The sequence below is a fragment of the Schistocerca serialis genome, chromosome 1 (assembly GCF_023864345.2).
Source record: "Schistocerca serialis cubense isolate TAMUIC-IGC-003099 chromosome 1, iqSchSeri2.2, whole genome shotgun sequence".
Lineage (NCBI taxonomy): Eukaryota > Metazoa > Arthropoda > Insecta > Orthoptera > Acrididae > Schistocerca > Schistocerca serialis.
In genome coordinates, this window is record NC_064638.1 from 575,087,815 (window position 1) to 575,108,647 (window position 20,833).

General features: G+C 40.3%; 1 protein-coding gene across 3 annotated transcripts in view; it reads right to left on the reverse strand.

Moving 5' to 3' along the window:
• The window catches only part of LOC126476428 (cyclin-G-associated kinase), a 264,992-nt gene that overhangs the window by 132,306 nt on the left and 111,853 nt on the right, over window positions 1-20,833 (reverse strand). For all 3 annotated transcript variants that reach the window (XR_007586987.1, XM_050103541.1, XM_050103542.1), the window contains exon 13: window positions 5,856-5,969. Coding sequence is in view for 2 of the 3 variants with exons in the window: in XM_050103541.1 (XP_049959498.1) it covers window positions 5,856-5,969 (114 nt within the window). In the remaining variant the exon portion in view is untranslated. The remainder of the gene's footprint in view (window positions 1-5,855; window positions 5,970-20,833) is intronic.

The following is a 20,833-nucleotide window of genomic DNA, read 5'->3' on the forward strand; positions in this document are numbered from 1 at the left end:
TGTCCATTCCGTTCAACAACTCTTCCAAGTCCTTTGCTGTCTCTGACAGAATTACAATGTCATCGGCGAACCTCAAAGTTTTTATTTCTTCTCCATGGATTTTAATGCCTACTCCAAAATTTTCTTTTGTTTCCTTTACTGCTTGCTCAATATACAGATTGAATAACATCGGGGAGTGATTACAACCCTGTCTAGCTCCCTTCCCAACCACTGCTTCCTTTTCATACCCCTCGACCCTTATAACTGCCATCTGGTTTCTGTACAAATTGTAAATAGCCGTTCGCTCCCTGTATTTTACCCCTGCCACCTTCAGAATTTGAAAGAGAGTATTCCACTCAACACTGTCAAAAGCTTTCTCTAAGTCTACAAATGCTAGAAATGTAGGATTACCTTTCCTTATTCTTTCTTCTAAGATAAGGCCTAAGGTCAGTATTGCCTCACGTGTTCCGAAATTTCTATGGAATCCAAACTGATCTTCCCCGAGGTTGGCTTCTACCAGTTTTTTCACTCGTCTGTAAAGAATTCGCGTTAGTATTTTGCAGCTGTGACTTATCAAACTGATAGTCCGGTAATTTTCACATCTGTAAACACCTGCTTTCCTTGGGATTGGAATTATTATATTCTTCTTGAAGTCTGAGGGAATTTAGCCTGTCTCATACATCTTGCTCACAGATGGTAGAGTTTTGTCAGGACTGGCTCTCCAAAGGCTGTCACTAATTTTTAATGGAATGTTGTCTACTCCCGGGGCCTTGTTTCAACTTAGGTCTTTCAGTGCTCTGTCAAACTCTTCATGCAGTATCGTATCTCTCGTTTCATCTTCATCTACATCCTCTTCCATTTCCATAATATTGTCCTCAATAACATCACCCCTGTATAGACTCTCTATATACTCCTTCCACCTTTCTGCTTTCCCTTCTTTGCTTAGAACTGGGTTTCCATCAAAGCTCTTGATATTCATGCAAGTGGTTCTCTTTTCTCCAAAGGTCTCTTTAATTTTCCTCGTGAGATAAGCCTCTACATCCTTACATTTGTCCTCTAGCCATCCCTGCTTAGCCATTTTGCACTTCCTGTCAATCTCATTTGAGACACTTGTATTTCTTTTTGCCTGCTTCATTTACTGCATTTTTGTATTTCCTCCTTTCATCAATTAAATTCAGTATCTCTTCTGTTACCCAAGGATTTCTACTTGCCCTCGTCTTTTTACCTAATTGATCCTCTGCTGCCTTCACTATTTCATCCCTCAAAGCTACCCATTCTTCTTCTACTGTATTTCTTTCCCCCATTGTTCCCTTATGCTCTCCCTGAAACTCTGTACAGCCTCCGGTTCTTTCAGTTTATCCAGGTCCCATCTCCTTAAATTCCCACCTTTTTGCAGTTTCTTCAGTTTTAATCTACAGTTCATAACCAATAGATTGAGGTCAGAGTCCACATCTGGCCCTAGAAATGTCTTACAATTTAAAACCTGGTTCCTAAATCTTTGTGTTACCATTATATCATCTATCTGAAACCTTTTAGTATCTCCAGGGTTCTTCCATGTATACATCATTCTTTTATGATTCTTGAACCAAGTGTTAGCTATGATTAAGTTATGCTCTGTGCAAAATTCTACCTGGCGGCTTCCTCTTTCATTTCGTAGCCCTAATCCATATTCACCTACTACGTCTCCTACTGTTGAATTCCAGTCACCCATGACTATTAAATTTTCATCTCCCTTCACTACCTGAATAATTTCTTTTATCTCATCATACATTTCATCAATTTCTTCGTCATCTGTAGAGCTTGTTGGCATATAAACTTGTACTACTGTAGTAGAAATGAGCTTCGTGTCTATCTTTGCCACAATAATGCGTTCACTATGCTGTTTGTAGTAGCTTACCCGCACTCCTATTTTTTATTCATTACTAAACCTACTCCTGCATTACCCCTATTTGATTTTGTATTTATAACCCTGTATTCACCTGACCGAAAGTCTTGTTCCTCCTGCCACCGAACTTCACTAATTTCCACTATATCTAACGTTAAACTATCCATTTCCCTTTTTAAATTTTCTAACCTACCTGCCCGATCAAGGGATCTGACATTCCAGGCTCAGATTCATAGAACGCCACTTTTCTTTCTCCTGATAACGACGTCCTCCTGAGTACTCCCCCCCTGGAGATACGAATGGGTGACTATTTTACCTCCAGAATATTTTACCCAAGAGGACACCATCATCATTTAACCATACAGTAAAGCTGCATGCCCTCGGGAAAAATTACGGCTGTAGTTTCCCCTTGCTTTCAGTCGTTCACAGTACCGCAACAGCAAGGCCGTTTTGGTGAGTGTTACAAGGCCAGATCAGTCAATCATCTAGACTGTTGCTCCTGCCACTACTGAAAAGGCTGATGCCCTCTTCAGGAACCACACGTTTGTCTGGCCTCTCAACAGATACCCCTCCGTTGTGGTTGCACCTACGGTACGGCTATCTGTATCGTTGAGGCACACAAGCCTCCCCACCAACGGCAAGGTCCATGGTTCATGGGGGGGGGATGTACTCATGAGTATAGTTTTGTTTATGTGCTCATAAACAAAACTATATCATGGGTTAAAATACTGGGAAGGGGATGGCTTCTGTACGTTATCACATGGTCGTGTTAACACACGAACAGTATAGCTACCAAAATGTCAGTGTACTAGCACACAGTATTGAAAGCAGAAACAAGTGAAGATTGGTCCGAAGTCATACACCATCTTCCTTCTGTCAAAATAAGTGCTTCCATCTGCCATGGTGCCAAGAATCTTTGTAGAATGAACTATTGATATCTTTTTAAAGTCTTTTTTTTGTACTTGCCACCAAATTTTCTTTAATTTTTTTTAAACTTTACCATCACTAATTTCTTTCACACAATTTTTGTTTTTTCCAATTGTACTATTGTTTTTCTACTTTTTTCCAGATTCCACAACCACTCATATTTCTGTATTAATTTTGGCTAATCCAGGGGTTTCCTTCTTTTCAGCATTGATATTTTCACATAGCTGTTACCAATAGCCATTTTTAAAAACCTGATGTGTTCCTTTTTTATGCCGCTTTAGTCTTTCTTACACTGTGGATTTTTTATTTGACCGCACTTACTATTTTACTTTTTGCATAATAAAACTGGTCTTTTTCACTGATATTTGTGACTACTGCTGTTGTGGATTGGCAAGAGAGCCAGCCCACTATGAGAGGAAGCCGAAAGGCACGCGTTTTAGCTCACGCAGGCTGGCGTGAGGTCTGGACCAGGTCAAGGAAATGAGACTAGCAAAAAAGGGCGTAGCTGTGGAATACTGAACTTTAATCCATAATTGGTGAACATCGCTCTTGACGGTACATGTTTTACAGCATCAATAGTAACTGGTAATGGCGCTTTGCTAGGTCGTAGCAAATGACGTAGCTGAAGGCTATGCTAACTATCGTCTCGGCAAATGAGAGCGTAATTTGTCAGTGAACCCTCGCTAGCAAAGTCGGCTGTACAACTGGGGCAAGTGCTAGGAAGCCTCTAGACCTGCCGTGTGGCGGCGCTCGGTCTGCAATCACTGATAGTGGCGACACGCGGGTCCGACGTATACTAACGGACCGCGGCCGATTTAAAGGCTACCACCTAGCAAGTGTGGTGTCTGGCGGTGACACCACAACTGCAATATCCAGAAAGAATGGCTTTAATATATTCTAACTATCAGGATATATAGAACAATGTATCAATAATATGTAAATAAGTTTGCAAAGATTTGATTCCAGTGTAGGCCAAGCACTATCCTCTTGGATGACTAGAAATGGTAGTAATGAGTCAACTTCAGTCATCGAAGAGATGTCAAACATTGTGGGAGCATGAAACTGTTCACCAGTATGTTTTGCTATTATCAAACGGCACAATACCAAAATTTGAGTGTGAACAGGACAGAATGATAAGACCTCTAGGAGAGAATTTGTCATATTCTGACATTGCAGCTTTTAGAGTGCATGCTACTATGACATTAGTGGTGGTATGCCATTTTCTATGCATACCCACAATATCCCATGCAACTTTGCCTACAGCTTTAGTTTGATGCTGCTGGAGCACTGGAATGGTTGTGGACTTTTGCGTTGACACCTGTGCCCAAGTGTTACAAGCTAGACTAAAGGCATGCATGCCACTGTGCCTGCTTCTATTGTTTGAAAATTACTAACACGTTGCACTGTAATTAGCTTGTGAATCACACTATAGATGTGCTGAGTGGCAAAAATGTAGAGTTCCTTGTCAAGTTCCTGTTCGACTTGGTCTACAGTGATGGTGCCATTTTGTGGGATGATACTGTAACAACCAGAATCTGCAGCTTGCTATGTTGAGTGACAGAGGACAAAAACTTAGTGCAGTGGTTTGGTTCACCATCCGCTATAGCATGCAACCTCAACTCCTATGAATTGAAGACAATATTAACAGCAACTGCTACAGCAGTAGGGTTTCACTGTGAAAGGCACTTCAGACAGAGCCACATGTGATATTTCACCAGCAAGTTTTATGTGGTAAGGAAGAGCAAGCTGTTTGAAGAGTGATGGGCTCACTGCTTTCATGGTCCAATGCTCATCTAACACTTCATCCAATGAATGTGCTTGGCACATGGTTGCTTGACCATTTCTTAGTAATGCTCCTCCAGGAACAACTGTTCATATATTTTGTGCCCACTCAATGTATGAGATATCCTTGTCCATCCTGACTCACAACAAGCTATGTCAAAGGCAATTCCTCAAGAACAAACCTATTCTTGGATGTTAAGAGGGTCTGACTGCAGCACACTGATGTTGCACAGTGTACTGATTTCTCAATGTCAACAACTATGAGCACTTCCATAATCTCAATCATTTGGATATTATCACATTCCAAGTTATCGTATGTCACATGTAACTCTCCTAGTGCTGCAATTTTCACAAACATAAGCATAGTACACTTTTTAAGCAAGAATGACTGCCTGAGAATTTTGTGTAATAAAATTTCCTACCATGCTGAATTTATATTTTACCCCCACCACTTATAAAAAAGTGAAATTTTAAATTGTCTACATATAAATTTTGTGAATCTTTATATCAATTGTGATAAAGTGGTAGCCATTCTTAAAAAAGTGAAAATATTAAATTAACAGGATACAATTCATGACCCATAATATTCCCATATCTCCCAAAGTGGTATTTCACAACCCACACAACCTATGAAATATACTGGTTCATCCTTATGGCACACCTACTTCCAAACCCTTGTCACACAGGTCATAACCCTCTGGAAGAATTAGGTACAGGAACTCTCCTATGCACAGTGCATCCTACTCCAGAACTATCATGGAGATATTCTGCCCTATCACAGGGAGAGCCACTGGTGAAAACAGTTGTGTCATGTATCAACTCTGCTGTCCACCTGAATGAAGGCCAATGCTAAACTGTGGCCTAGAGCAAAGTTTTCTACCCAATGTCAGAAAATGCACTGAGGTTTGAGAATATTCATCACAAGTAGTATGCTTTAATTCTGGTAATAACCTCCTGGTCCACTGCCTACAGTATAGAAATAGTTTTAGTAAGCACAAAAGTAAAGTTGATATTCTCAATTGATTCAATAAAGAAAGGTGGATGGCTGGGAAAATTACAGAGGAGGTAGAATTTTGAATTTTGTAACAATTTGCTTCAGTTTTATGTCAAATTATTTGGCTTTCAGTTCAGTTGTTGCAGCTGTATCATCTTGTCAGATTTATATTATAGAAACTAAACCAATGCATGAAATGATCAACACAATTTGAATCAGAAGAAGAAGACAATAAATTTGTGCAACTTATAAATCTTAATACACGACTACTAACTGTGTAATGCTTACCTGACCTTAGTGAATAAGGGAACAGGCTGTATTGTAACAGACACCAGGGTAATAGGTTTGAAATGAGGATGTGTGGATGGCTCCTTAAGTACATGGCTCATGTAGTAGAGATACCTGCAAACAAAATTGCCACACACTTATTCCCTTTGCCATACAGCTTCACATTAGAAATAATTATTGTTGTTTGTGGTTATTTTACATCTGTTCTGCCCTCTTGTTCACAAATCTAATCTTTTATATTCATATGTTAAAGTGAAGTCAGTCAATAATGATATACAAAGACAAATATCAACAAACACAGTGATATATTTCAATGCTCTAATGATGCACCAACTGACTACATACTGGTATTATCTTGTCCACTGATATTAAAATATTCTTAATTTGAAAGATACATAATTTTTATTGTAAACATACAATTTTTATTACCAACACAAAGCAACCACATTGATTATACATTAAAAGGCTCCATAAACAAACTTCTGTTTTCTACGCCACCATAGCAATAGGTACTGTTTCATAATACACACTACAAAGTATTGTGCTGCAAGAGCACGTTTTGAAAGATTGGTACTGTGCTTTGAACTGTGCTCATGCATGTTCAAAACACTCGTTTATCCATTACTGAATTACAATAGTCAGAGCTCAACAAACTTCCAATGTGAAACAGTGTCAGATCAAGAAAATTAAATCGTGTGAACTAGAGATAACTTGATAATTATTGATTACAAAGCAAGAAACTTTACAAAAATATATCTTCAATCACACTGGAATAATAAATCATAAAAATCCTACATAAAAAAAACACAATACGCATAACAAACAGACTTTAGCATAGCAATTTATGTATACATTTATAAAACAAGTATGTCATGATATTTTCAAAAGTTTTAGGTCTTTGCTATCTTGAGTTGTTGACCAACCACTTATCACGTACTAGACCTTTAAGAGTTGAAAGTTTTCCTCATGCTGAATATTTCTGAAGCACTAGCAATTTTGTCTTACCATTCCTGTTTTGTCATTGCCATGGTATAATAATTACAATGACTACAAAATTATTCAGGCAGTTGATTTCTAACAATGAAGTTTCTCACTACAAAATTATTCAGGCAGTTGATTTCTAACAATGAAGTTTCTCACACACACACACACACACACACACACCACACACACACCACACACACACCCCACACACACCCACCTCCTGGATTGGAATTTGGCAAGTGGACTTGGTTGGGGTTGCTTCGTGTGGGGTGAGTAGGGGGAGAAATAAGTGTGAAGCTGGAGAAGTTGTGGACAGGTAGCTAGCAGCTCGGAGGGACGCAACAAGTGTGCAGGCTATAAATATGGAAGAGATGGGTGGTAGGTGCACAGGCCATGCATGTGACACACAGGTACCAGAGCTGCTGAGTGGGCACACAATGGAGATGAAGTGGAGAGGGGGAAACTGTTGGGCAGAGGTGTGGAGACAATATGTTAGAGGGGACTGATGCCAGGAGGATTATGAAAGTGAAGAATGTGTTGCAAGATTAAACCCCATCAATGTATGATTATGATGATTATTGGTTTGTGGGGCGCTTAACTATGAGGTCATCAGCACCCGTATGAAGTCCAATTTTTTACACAATCCAATTTTTTTTTACACAGTCCAATCTAGCCACAGTCACAAATGATGATGATGATGAAATTATGAGGGCAACACCAACACCCAGTCCCCAGGCAGAGAAAATCCCCAACCTGGCCAGGAATCGAACCCGGGAACCTGTGATCCAGAGGCAGCAATGCTAGCCATTAGACCATGAGCTGCAGACTCCATCAATGTAGTTTAAGAAAGATGGTACTAAAGGGAAGGATCTAAGTGGCACAGATTATGAAGTAGCCACTGAACTCCAGCATATTTTGCTCAGCAGTGTGTTGTGGTGTTGTGCCACTGGTGGTCAGTGGTCATTCATTCTAATGGACAGGTGCTTGTTGGGCATGCCCACGCAAAATGCTGTGCAGTGACTGCAGCAGAGCTGATATATGACATGGCTCCTTTACAGGTGGCCCTGCCTCTGATGGGACAGGATAAGCCTGTGAAAGGATTGGAGTAGGATGTGCCGGGTGGGTGAATGGGGCAAGTCTTGCATCTGGGTCTCCAACAAGGATATGTCCCTATGGTATGGGGTTGGGAATGAGGGTACCATAGGGATGCACCAATATGTTATGTACCTCATTACCAGGTATTATGATAGTTATTCTAAGCCTGGCCATGGATATGGTTCAGTTGCTTCAGTCCAAGATGATGTTGGGTCATGAGGGTGGGGGGAGGGAACTTTTTTGCAACTGATTCTTGCGGGTTGTGGGACACTTAAGAGTGTGTGAAGAAAGAGTGTGGGAAATCTGTTTGTGTACTAGATTCTTTTTTGGGGGGGTGAGGGTGGGGGTAGTGCTTGTCTGTGGAGGCCTTTGTGAGACGTTCAGGTTACTGGGCAAGGGGATTCTTGTCACTGCAAATACACTATCACTGGTTGGCCAGGCCATATGGGAGTAAGATTTTTTGTTGTGGGAGGGGTCACAGCTGTCAAAATGCAAGTAATGTTGGTGGTTAGTCAGTTTAATACAGACAGAGGTGTGGATGGAGTCATCAGGGAGGTGGAGGTCAACATCTAGGACAGTGGCATATTAGGTTGAGCAGGACGAGGCGAAGTGAATGGGAGAGAAGGTGTTGAGGTTGTGGAAGAATGAGATCTTTATTATTGGGCACCACACCCCATCAGCTTTTTTGAGTCATCACTGTTCTGACTGGTTTGATGCAGCCCGCCACAAATTTCTCTCCTGTGCAACCTCTTTATCCCAGAGTAGCACTTGCAACCTACATCCTCAATTATATGCTGGATGTATTCTAATCTTTATCTTCCTATGCAGTTTTTGCCCTCTACAGCTCCCTCTAGTACCATGGAAATCGTTCCCTGATGCCGTAACAGATGTCCTATGATCCTATCCCTTCTCCTTGTCAGTATTTTCCACATATTCCTTTCTTCTCTGATTCTGTGTAGAACTTCCTCATTCCTTTCCTTATCAGTCCACCTAATTCTCAACATTTTTCTGTAACACCACATCTCAAATGCTTCGAATCTCTTCTGTTCCAGTTTCCCCACAGTCCTTGTTTCACTGCCATACAAAGCTGTGCTCCAAATATACATTCTCAGAAATTTCTTCCACAAATTAAGGCCTATGTTTGATACTAGTACACTTCTCTTTGCCAGTGCTAGTCTGCTTTTGATGTCCTCCTTGCTCCATCCATCATTGGTTATTTTGCTGTCCAGGTAGCATAATTCCTTAACTACTTCTACTTTGTGACCATCGATCCTGGCGTCAAGTTCCTCGCTGCTCTTATTTCTACTACTTCTCATTACTTTGATCTTTCTTCGATTTATTCTCAATCCATATTCTGTACTTACTATGCTGTTCATTCCATTTAGCAGATCCTGTAATTCTTCTTTGCTTTCACTCAGGATAGCAATGTCTTCAGTAAATAGTATCACTGATATCCTTTCACCTTAAATTTTAATTCCACTCCTAAACCTTTCTTTTATTTCCATAATTGCTTCTTCAATGTACAGATTGAACAGTAGGGATGACAGACTACATTCCTGTCTTAGACCCTTTTTAATCCAAGCACTTCAGTCTTGGTTTCCCAGTCTTATTATTCCCTTGTGGCTCTTGTACATACTGTATATTACCCTTCTCTCCCTATAGCTTAACCCTATTTTCCTCGGAATTTCAAACATCTTCCACCATTTTACATTTTCAAACGCCTTTTCCAGGTTGACAAATCCTACTAACATGTCTTGATTTTTCTTTAGTCTTGCTTCCATTATCAATCACAACATAAGAATTCCTTCTCTGGTGCCTTTACCTATCCTAAAGTCAAACTGATCTTCATCTAGCACATCCTAAATTTTCTTTTCCAGTCTTCTATATATTATTCTTGCCAGCAACTTGGATCCATGAGCTATTAAGCTGATTGTGTGATTATTTTTGCACTTGTCAGCTCTTGCAGTTTTCGGAATTGTGAGTAATTTTTTTTTTAAGTCAGCTCGTATGTCGCCAGACTCGTACATTCAGACATACAACAATCAAGAAAAATAGAATAAAAGAAGCTTCATGTACACTAAACAGGGATAAAGCTAAAGGTAGTATCAGGGGAATAAAGTAAAATATCAAGAGAATAAAAAATTAAGTAGATGAGCTGTTAGTGTGTTTAGATGATGTCAAAAATAAGAATGAGATTGATATACTTTGTCTATCTGAACACCATGTAACCCTGTGGGTATGGAAAGTGTCAGTATAAATGGGCGTAATTTAGCATCTTACACTTTTAGGTCTAACATGGACAAAGGAGGAGTTGCCACTTACACAATAGAAGGGTATAAGCACAAAACTGTAGAACTAAGTAAATTTTGTGTCACTCATCACTTTGAAAATTGTGCACACGAACTACAGCTAGATAATGTACTCTTGTAAGCAACAGTGTACAGATCCCCATTAGGAGATTGAGAGCTAGTCATAAAAAAGTTTGACTCCCTATTAAAATGTCTGTCAGACAAAAAGTACTAGTTACTACTCTGTGATGATTTCAATGTAAATTTTCTAACCAATTCTGATAGGAAAAGTGAACTAGAAGTGTTATTAATGACATCTAATTTAGATGAAGTGATCAAATTCCCTACATGTACAGCTCAAGACAGTAGCATGCTAACAGATAATGTATTTACACAGAAAGAGGATGTAAAACTAACACATGCCTTCCCTGTGACAAAATGGATTATCAGACCATGATGCACAATTGATTAACCTGCAACCCTAGCAGTGTGTACAGTTCATAAAACATTAAGTAAAAGTGTAAGGCTGGTCAACCCGATATCTATAGAGCACTTCAGAGAAAGTTTAAGAAATGTTAATTGGGGAGATGTATAAGATGAGCAAAATGCTAGTGATAAATACAACATATTTCTTGATAACTTTATATCCCCTTTTGAATATTGTTGCCCCAAAAATTACAAAATGTAACACCAAACAGTTTTTGAAGTAACCTTGGATAACTATAGGTATTAAAGAGTCTTTGGAAAGAAAAAGAAAATTGTATGAGAGCACGAATTAGTAAAGATCCAGAAATAATTTTACACTATGAAAACTCTTGTAATGAACTGAGAAAAGCTGTCAGAACATAAAAAAATACGTATGTTGGAGATGAAATTAACAACTTGGCCAATAAAATCAAATCAATATGGAATATTGTTAGAAGAGAGACACGAAATGTAATCCCAGGGGTAAGTAGTATGACTATTAAAGAGAATGAGGCCATACTAATCAACAGAACACAAGTAGCTAATGTATTTAACAACCATTTCTTAAGTGTAGGTGAAAAAAATTGCTGAGAATAGTTTAAAAAAGGGCCAAGCAGTACATGGAAGAGTCAGTTTTGAGAAATCCTTGTCAGATTAATTTTCATCTAACAACCTCTAGTGATGTAAAGAAAATCATTAAATCTTTGAAAAATAAATGTCCTGCTGGAATAGATGACATCTCTAACAAGATATTAAAATAATGTGGAGCAGTTACAGCTGATGTTCTGAATCACATATGTAATGTATCACTAAGTCAAGGTATTTTCCCAGACAAGTTAAAATATGACATTGTCAAGCCTCTCTACAAAAAAGGGGACACCACGGATGTCAATAATTACCAGCCAGTATCCTTGCTTACAGCATTTTCAAAGCTTGCCGAGAAAGTAATGTACTCAAGAGTCGTTAGGCATCTGAACAGTAATGGGACACTTAGTAAATCACAGTTTGGATTTAAAGAAACACTGTTCTACTGGACAACAATATAAAATTTCACTGTCCACATAATAGAGTCTTTAAATAGCAAATTGTCACCAATAGGAATTTTCTGTCACTTATCCAAAGCATTTGTTTGTGTGAACCATGAAATTATGTTACAAAAATTTACAGTTCTACGGTATAAATGGAACAGCACATGAGTGGTTTAAGTAATATCTACAGAGCAAGAAGCAAAACGTTTATTTATATGGATTAGTGATTTAAGGAAGTTTCCCACTTCATCTAACTGGGGTGAAATTACAGTAGGTGTTCCACAGGGTTCAGTGAAGGGTCCCCTTCTGTTCTTGATATATGTGAATGATTTCCCTTCTTATCTGAAACAAGAAGTTAAACAGACACTTTTTGCTGATGATACAAGCATCACTATTAATCCGGTAAAAGAAAATTGAATAGAAAATGATACAAATAATGTCTTTAGAAAAGTTATTGATTGTTTTTCTGCAAATGGGCTTGCTCTGAACTTTGAAAAAAACACATTACATCCAATTTTCTACTGCAAGTACAGTTCCTTCAATAAATGTAACACATCAACAGAAGTCAGTAGGCAGGGTAGAGCATACTAAGTTTTGGGTGTATATATAGAGGAGAATCTTAATTGGAAAATTCATATTTTTGATCTCCTAAAGCGACTAGGTTCAGTAACTTTTGCAATCAGAATAATTGCTAATTTTGAGGATATAGAAACTAGCCAGCTAACATATTTTGCATACTTTAATTTTCTGATGTCATACGGAATAATATTTTGGGATAACTCAACACTTGGGCAAGCAGCTTTACTGTGTGATTAAATGATGATGGCGTCCTCTCGGGTAAAATATTCCGGAGGTAAAATAGTCCCCCATTCGGATCTCAAGAGGATGTCGTTATCAGGAGAAACAAAACTGGCGTTCTACAGATCGGACCGTGGAATGTCAGATCCCTTAATCGGGCAGGTAGGTTAGAAAATTTAAAAAGGGAAATGGATAGGTTAAAGTTAGATATAGCGGGAATTAGTGAAGTTCGGTGGAAGGAGGAACAAGAGTTCTGGTCAGGTGACTACAGGGTCATAAACACAAAGTCAAATAGGGGTAATGCAGGAGTAGGTTTAATAATAAATAGGAAAATAGGAATGCGGGTAAGCTACTACAAACAGTATAGTGAACGCATTATTGTGGCCAAGATAGATACGAAGCCCACACCTACTACAGTAGTACAAGTTTATATGCCAACTAGCTCTGCAGATGACGAAGAAATGTATGATGAAATAATAGAAATTATTCAGATAATGAAGGGAGAGGAAAATTTAATAATCATGGGTGACTGGAATTCGAGTGTAGGAAAAGGGAGAGAAGGAAACGTAGTAGGTGAATATGGATTGGGGGTAAGAAATGAAAGAGGAAGCCGCCTGGTAGAATTTTGCACAGAGCACAACTTAATCATAGCTAACACTTGGTTTAAGAATCATGATAGAAGGTTGTATACATGGAAGAACCCTGGAGATACTAAAAGGTATCAGATAGATAATATAATGGTACGACAGAGATTTAGGAACCAGGTTTTAAATTGTAAGACATTTCCAGGGGCAGATGTGGACTCTGACCACAATCTATTGGTTACGACCTGTAGATTAAAACTGAAGAAACTGCAAAAAGAATGGAATTTAAGGAGATGGGACCTGGATAAACTGAAAGAACCAGAGGTTGTACAGAGTTTCAGGGAGAGCATAAGGGAACAATTGACAAGAATGGGGGAAATAAATACAGTAGAAGAAGAATGGGTAGCTCTGAGGGATGAAGTAGTGAAGGCAGCAGAGGATCAAGTAGGTAAAAAGACGAGGGCTAGTAGAAATCCTTGGGTAACAGAAGAAATATTGAATTTAATTGATGAAAGGAGAAAATATAAAAACGCAGTAAATGAAGCAGGCAAAAGGGAATACAAACGTCTCAAAAAGGAGATCGACAGGAAGTGCAAAATGGCTAAGCAGGGATGGCTAGAGGACAAATGTAAGGATGTAGAGGCTTATCTCACTAGGGGTAAGATAGATACTGCCTACAGGAAATTAAAGACACCTTTGGAGATAAGAGAACCACTTGTATGAACATCAAGAGCTCAGATGGAAACCCAGCTCCAAGCAATGAAGGGAAAGCAGAAAGGTGGAAGGAGTATATAGAGGAAATATTATGGAAATGGAAGAGGATGTAGATGAAGATGAAATGGGAGATACGATACTGCTTGAAGAGTTTGACAGAGCACTGAAAGACCTGAGTCGAAACAAGGCCCCCGGAGTAGACAACATTCCATTGGAACTACTGATGGCCTTGGGAGAGCCAGTCCTGACAAAACTCTACCATCTGGTGAGCAAGACGTATGAGACAGGCGAAATTCCCTCGGACTTCAAGAAGAATATAATAATTCCAATCCCAAAGAAAGCAGGTGTTGACCGATGTGAAAATTACCGAACAATCAGTTTAATAAGCCACAGCTGCAAAATACTAACACGAATTCTTTACAGACGAATGGAAAAACTAGTAGAAGCCGACCTCGGGGAAGATCAGTTTGGATTCCGTAGGAATACTGGAACACGTGAGGCAATACTGACCTTACGACTTATCTTAGAACAAAGATTAAGGAAAGGCAAACCTACGTTTCTAGCATTTGTAGACTTAGAGAAAGCTTTTGACAATGTTGACTGGAATACTCTCTTTCAAGTTTTAAAGGTGGCAGGGGTAAAATACAGGGAGCGAAAAGCTATTTACAATTTGTACAGAAACCAGATGGCAGTTATAAGAGTCAAGGGACATGAAAGGGAAGCAGTGGATGGGAAGGGAGTAAGACAGGGTTGTAGCCTCTTCCCAATGTTATTCAATCTGTATATTGAGCAAGCAGTAAAGGAAACAAAAGAAAAATTCGGAGTAGGTATTAAAATCCATGGAGAAGAAACAAAAACGTTGAGGTTCGCCGATGACATTGTAATTCTGTCAGAGACAGCAAACGACTTGGAAGAGCAGTTGAACGGAGTGGATGGTGTCTTGAAGGGAGGATGTAAGATGAACATCAACAAAAGCGAAACGAGGATAATGGAATGTAGTCGAATTAAGTCGGGTGATGTTGAGGGTATTAGATTAGGAAATGAGACACTTAAAGTAGTAAAGGAGTTTTGCTATTTGGGGAGTAAAATAACTGATGATGGTCGAAGTAGAGAGGATATAAAATGTAGACTGGCAGTGGCAAGGAAAGCGTTTCTGAAGAAGAGAAATTTGTTGACATCGAGTATAGATTTAAGTGTCAGGAAGTCATTTCTGAAAGTATTTGTATGGAGTGTAGCCATGTATGGAGGTGAAACATGGGCGGTAAATAGTTTGGACAAGAAGAGAATAGAAGCTTTCGAAATGTGGTGCTACAGAAGAATGCTGAAGATTAGATGGGTAGATCACATAACTAATGAGGAAGTATTGAATAGGATTGGGGAGAAGAGAAGTTTGTGGTACAACTTGACCAGAAGAAGGGATCGGTTGGTAGGACATGTTCTGAGGCATCAAGGGATCACCAATTTAGTATTGGAGGGCAGCGTGGAGGGTAAAAATCGTAGGGGGAGACCAAGAGATGAATACACTAAGCAGATTCAGAAGGATGTAGGTTGCAGTAGGTACTGGGAGATGATGAAGCTTGCACAGGATAGAGTAGCATGGAGAGCTGCATCAAACCAGTCTCAGGACTGAAGACAACAACGACAACAACAACAACACTTGGGCGAAAAGTATTTACTGCTCAAAAGAAAGTGGTTAGAATACTGTGCGGAGCTCATACTCGCACATCTTGCAGGCATCTGTTTAAAAGGTTAGGAATTCTTACAACAGCCTCATAGTACATTTACTCAGTAATGAGATTTGTTCTCAACAACATGGACCAGCTTAAAAACATCAGTGACATTCATGATTATAACACGAGAAGAAAGACAGATTTATGCTATCCTCTCCTTACCCTATTTTTGGGACAGAAGGGGTAAAATATACTGCTGTAAAATTTTTTCGATAAATTACCAGTAGAAAAAATGTCTGACAGACAGCAGTGATAGTTTCAAAAATAAATGGAAAGCATATCTCCTTGACAATGCCTTCTTTACCATAGCTGAATTCTTGAGTAAGAATAAATAAATCTATAGGTGTAATATACGGATTTTGTGCCACTTAAGGAAATGGGGTAGACACATTTATTTATTTTTATTTTCTTTAAGGAAATGTGTGCATTTCTTATGCACTTGACATTTTCCACATCATAACTGTTTCCGTGAGACTGATCAATGGAACACGTAACTAACTTCTACGCACTACTACATTGTGATCTGTGTCTATATCTGCTCCTGGGTGAGCCTTACAATCCTGTATCTGATTTCAGAACCTCTGTCCGATCATGATGTAATCTAACTGAAATCTTTCCTTATCACCCAGCCTTTTCCACGCGTATCATCTCCTCTTGTGATATTTTTAACAGAGTATGCACTATTACTAGCTGAAATTTATCACAGAACACAATTAGTCTCTCTCCTCTCTAATTGCTTGTCCCAAGCCCATATTCCTCTGTACACTTTTCTTCTACTCCTTCCCCTAAACTGCATTGCACTCCCCCATTACTATTAAATTTTCATTTCCCTTTACATACTGTATTAATCTTTCAATATCCTCATATGCTTTCTCTATCTCCTCATCTTCACCTTGCGATGTCGTCATGTATACCTGAACTATAATTGTCAGTGTTGGTTTACTGTCGATTCTGATAAGAACTGAACTGTTCACTGTAACACACACACCGCCCTATCTTCCTACTTATAACAAAATCTACTCCAGTTATATCATTTTCTGTTGCTGTTGATATCACCCTATACTCATCTGAACAAAAATCATTAGCTATGGTATCTACATCTACATCCATACTCCGCAAGCCACCTGACAGTGTGTGGCGGAGGGTACCTAGAGTACCTCTATCGGTTCTCCCTTCTATTCCAGTCTCGTATTGTTCATGGAAGAAAGAGTGTCGGTATGCCTCTATGTGCGCTCTAATCTCTCAGATTTTATCCTCATGGTCTCTTTGCAAGATATACGAAGGAGGGAGCAATATACTGCTCGACTCCTTGGTGAAGGTATGTTCTCGGAACTTCAACAAAAGCCCATACGGAGCTACTGAGCGTCTCTCTTGCAGAGTCTTCCACTGGAGTTTATCTATCACCTCCATAACACTTTCGCTATTACTAAATGTTCCTGTAACGAAGCGTACTGTTCTCCGTTGGATCTCCTCTTTCTCCTCTATCAACCTCATCTGGCATGGATCCCACACCGGTGAGCAGCATTCAAGCAGTCGGCGAACAAGTGTACTGTAACCTACTTCCTTTGTTTTCGGACTGCATTTCCTTAGGATTCTTCCAATGAATCTCAGTCTGGCATCTGCTTTACCGACGATTAATTTTATATGGTCATTCCATTTTAAAGCACTCCTAATGCCTACTCCCAGATAACTTTTGGAATTAACTGCTTCCAGTTGCTGACCTGCTATATAGTAGCTAAATGATGAGGGATCTTTCTTTCTATGTATTCGCAGCACATTACACTTGTCTACATTGAGATTCGATTGCCATTCCGTGCACCATGCGTCAATTCATTGCGGATCCTCCTGCATTGCAGTAAAATTTTCGATTGTTGTAACCTCTCAATATACTACAGCATCATCCGCAAAAAGCCGCAGTGAACTTCCGATGTTATCCACAAGGTCACTTATGTATATATTGTGAGTAGCAACGGTCCTACAACACTCCCCTGCCGCTCACCTGAAATCACTCTTACTTCGGAAGACTTCTCTCCATTGAGAATGACATGCTGTGTTCTGTTATCTAGGAACTCTTCAATCCAAGCACACAATTGGTCTGATAGTCCATATGCTTTTACTTTGTTCATTAAACAACTACGGGCAACTGTATCAAATGCCTTGTGGAAGTCAAGAAACATGGCATCTACCTGGGAACCCGTGTCTATGGCCCTCTGAGTCTCGTGGACGAATAGCACGAGCTGGGTTTCACACAATCGTCTTTTCCGAAACCCATGCTGATTCCTACAGAGTAGATTTCTAGTCTCCAGAAAAGTCATTGTACTCTAACATAATACGTGTTCCAAAATTCTAAAACTGATCGACTTTAGAGATATAGGTCTATAGTTCCGCACATCTGATCGAAGTCCCTCCTTGAAAACGGGGATAACCAGTGCCCTTTTCCAATCTTTTGGAACACTACACTCTTCTAGAGACTTACGGCACTCTGCTGCAAGAAGGGGGGCAAGTTCCTTCGCGTACTCTGGTATCCCATCAGGTCCAGCGGCCTTTCCTCTTTTGAGAGATTTTAATTGTTTTTCTATCCTTCTGTCATCTATTTAGATATCTACCATCTTGCCATCTGCGCAACAATCTAGAGAAGAAACTACAGCCTTGGAAAAAGATATTTAGTATTTCGGCCTTTAGTCTGTATCCTCTGTTTCAGTACCATTTTGGTCACAGAGTGTCTGGACATTTTGTTTTGATCCACTTACCGCTTTGACGTAAGGCCAAAATTTCTTAGGATTTTCTGCCAAGTCAGTACACAGAACTTTACTTTCGAATTCATTGAACACCTCTCGCATAGCCCCCCCTCACGCTACATTTCGCTTCATGTAATTTTTGTTTGTCTGCAAGGCTTTGGCTATGTTCATGTTTGCTGTGAAGTTCCCTTTGCTTCCGCAGCAGTTTTCTAACTCGGTTGTTGTACCACGGTGGCTCTTCTCCATCTCTTACGATCTCGCTTGGCACATACACATCAAATGCATATTGTATGATGGTTTTGAACTTTGTCCACTGATCCTCAACACTATCTGTACTTGAGACAAAACTTTTGCGTTGAACTGTCAAGTAGTCTGAAATCTGCTTTTTGTCACTTTTGCTAAACAGAAAAATCTTCCTACCTTTTTTAATATTTCCATTTACGGCTGAAATCATCAATGCAGTAACCGCTTTATGACCGCCGATTCCCTGTTCTGCGTTAACTGTTTCAAATAGTTCAGGTCTGTTTGTCACCAGAAGTTCTAATATGTTATTGCCACGAGTTGGTTATCTGTTTACCTGCTCAAGGTAGTTTTCAGATAATGCACTTAAAAAAATACACTGGGTTCTTTGTCCCTACCACCCGTTATAAACATTTGAGTCTCCCAGTCTACATCTGGTAAATTAAAATCTCCACCCAGAACTATAACATGGTCGGGAAATCTACTCGAAATATTTTCCAAATTTTCCTTCAGGTGCTCTGCCACAACAGCTGCTGAGCCAGGGGGCCTATAGAGACGTTCAATTACCATGTTTGAGCCAGCTTTAACTGTGATCATCACCCAAATTATTTCACATTTTGGATCCCCACCAATTTCCCTCGATACTATTGCACTTTTTATCACTGTAAACACGCCTCCCCCTTCACTGTCCAGCCTATCTCTGCAGTATACTTTCCAATCTGAGTTTAGGATTTCATTACTGTTTATATCTGGTTTCAGCCAAGTTTCTGTCCCTAGTACTATGTGGGCATTGTGACCGTTTATTAATGAGAGCAGTTCTGGGACCTTTCTATAGACGCTCCTGCAGTTTACTATTACCACATTAATATTGTCATTCCCTGTTGTGTTTTTCCAACTGCTACCTTGTCGCGTCTCAGGAGGCATCTTGTCGGGCCTAGGGAGGGAATAATCTAACCTAAAAAAACTACTTGTGCACTCCACACATACTCCACTACCCTTGTAGCCGCTTCCTGTGTGTAGTGCACACCTGACCTACTCAGGGGGACCCTACATTTCTCCACCCCGATAGCGGAGGTTGAGAAATTTGCACCTCAGATCTCCGCAGAATCGCCTGAGCCTCTGGTTTAAGCCTTCCACTCGGTTCCAAACCAGAGGACCACGATCGGTTCTGGGAACGATACTACAAATAGTTAGCTCAGATTCCACCCCGTGAGTGAGGCTTTCCACCTTCACCAACTCCACCAACCACCTGTATGAACTGCGAATGACCTCTGAACCCAGACGGCAGGCGTCACTGGTGCTGACATGAGCAACAATTTGCAGTCGGGTGCACCCAGTGCTCTCTATCGCCGCCGGCATGGCCTCTCCACATCTCAGATGAGACCCCCCAGCAACCAGATAGAGTGAACACTGGCCTTCTTCCCCGACCTTTCCGCTATTTCCCTAAGGGGCTCCATCACTCGCCTAACATTGGAGCTCCCAATCACTAATAAACCCCTCCCCCCGTGTGCCTATTCGGACCTTGCTGAAGGAGCGGCCACATGTCCACTCACAGGCCGAGCTGGTGATGCCACACGGCCAGCCTCCATATTGACCCTCCGCCTTGTGCGACGCGAATGCTGCTGAACCCGCCACTCCCCTTGGGGAGAAGGTGGCCCAACTGCACCCGGTACCCGTTAAGATGTCTCGACAGAAGGGACCGTGGGTGAAGCATGTAACACCTGGGGTGTACCATGCGACGCACCGGACTCCTCACTGCCGCTACACTTCGAGGCAGCAGCCTGAAGACGGCTGACCATGGCCATCAGCACATTCAGCTGTTCGCAAACAGTGGCCAGCTCCTCCTGCATCTGTGCACAGCAGTCACACATCCTATCCATCCTAAGAAATCAACAATTTACTGTAGAGAGTTAATCAACTTTTAATTCACTGCTAATTCACTAAAAGTAGCTGATAGCTGACTAAACTGTGGTTACTAGGCACTTCTTGTTAGAAACAATGAAAATAAGCACTAATTGTCTCTGGACTGTATTCAAAACAAACACGAAATCTATGGAACACTATTACTAGTACTCAAAAATTAAAGCTTCCTAAAAGCAAAAATACACGGAAAAAGAAGTGACAAGTAAGAAAATCACAGTTAATACTTGAATTTACGTAGATTGCTCCATAGGAGATGTGAAGCAGATGGCAGTTATGACATACCTGTATGTCCCATGCTAGCCCATGATGCACTTGCCACCCCTCCCTCCTACATTCGTGGTCTGCGCATATGCTGCCTCCCTCTGAGTTGCTAGCTACCCATCTCCAACCC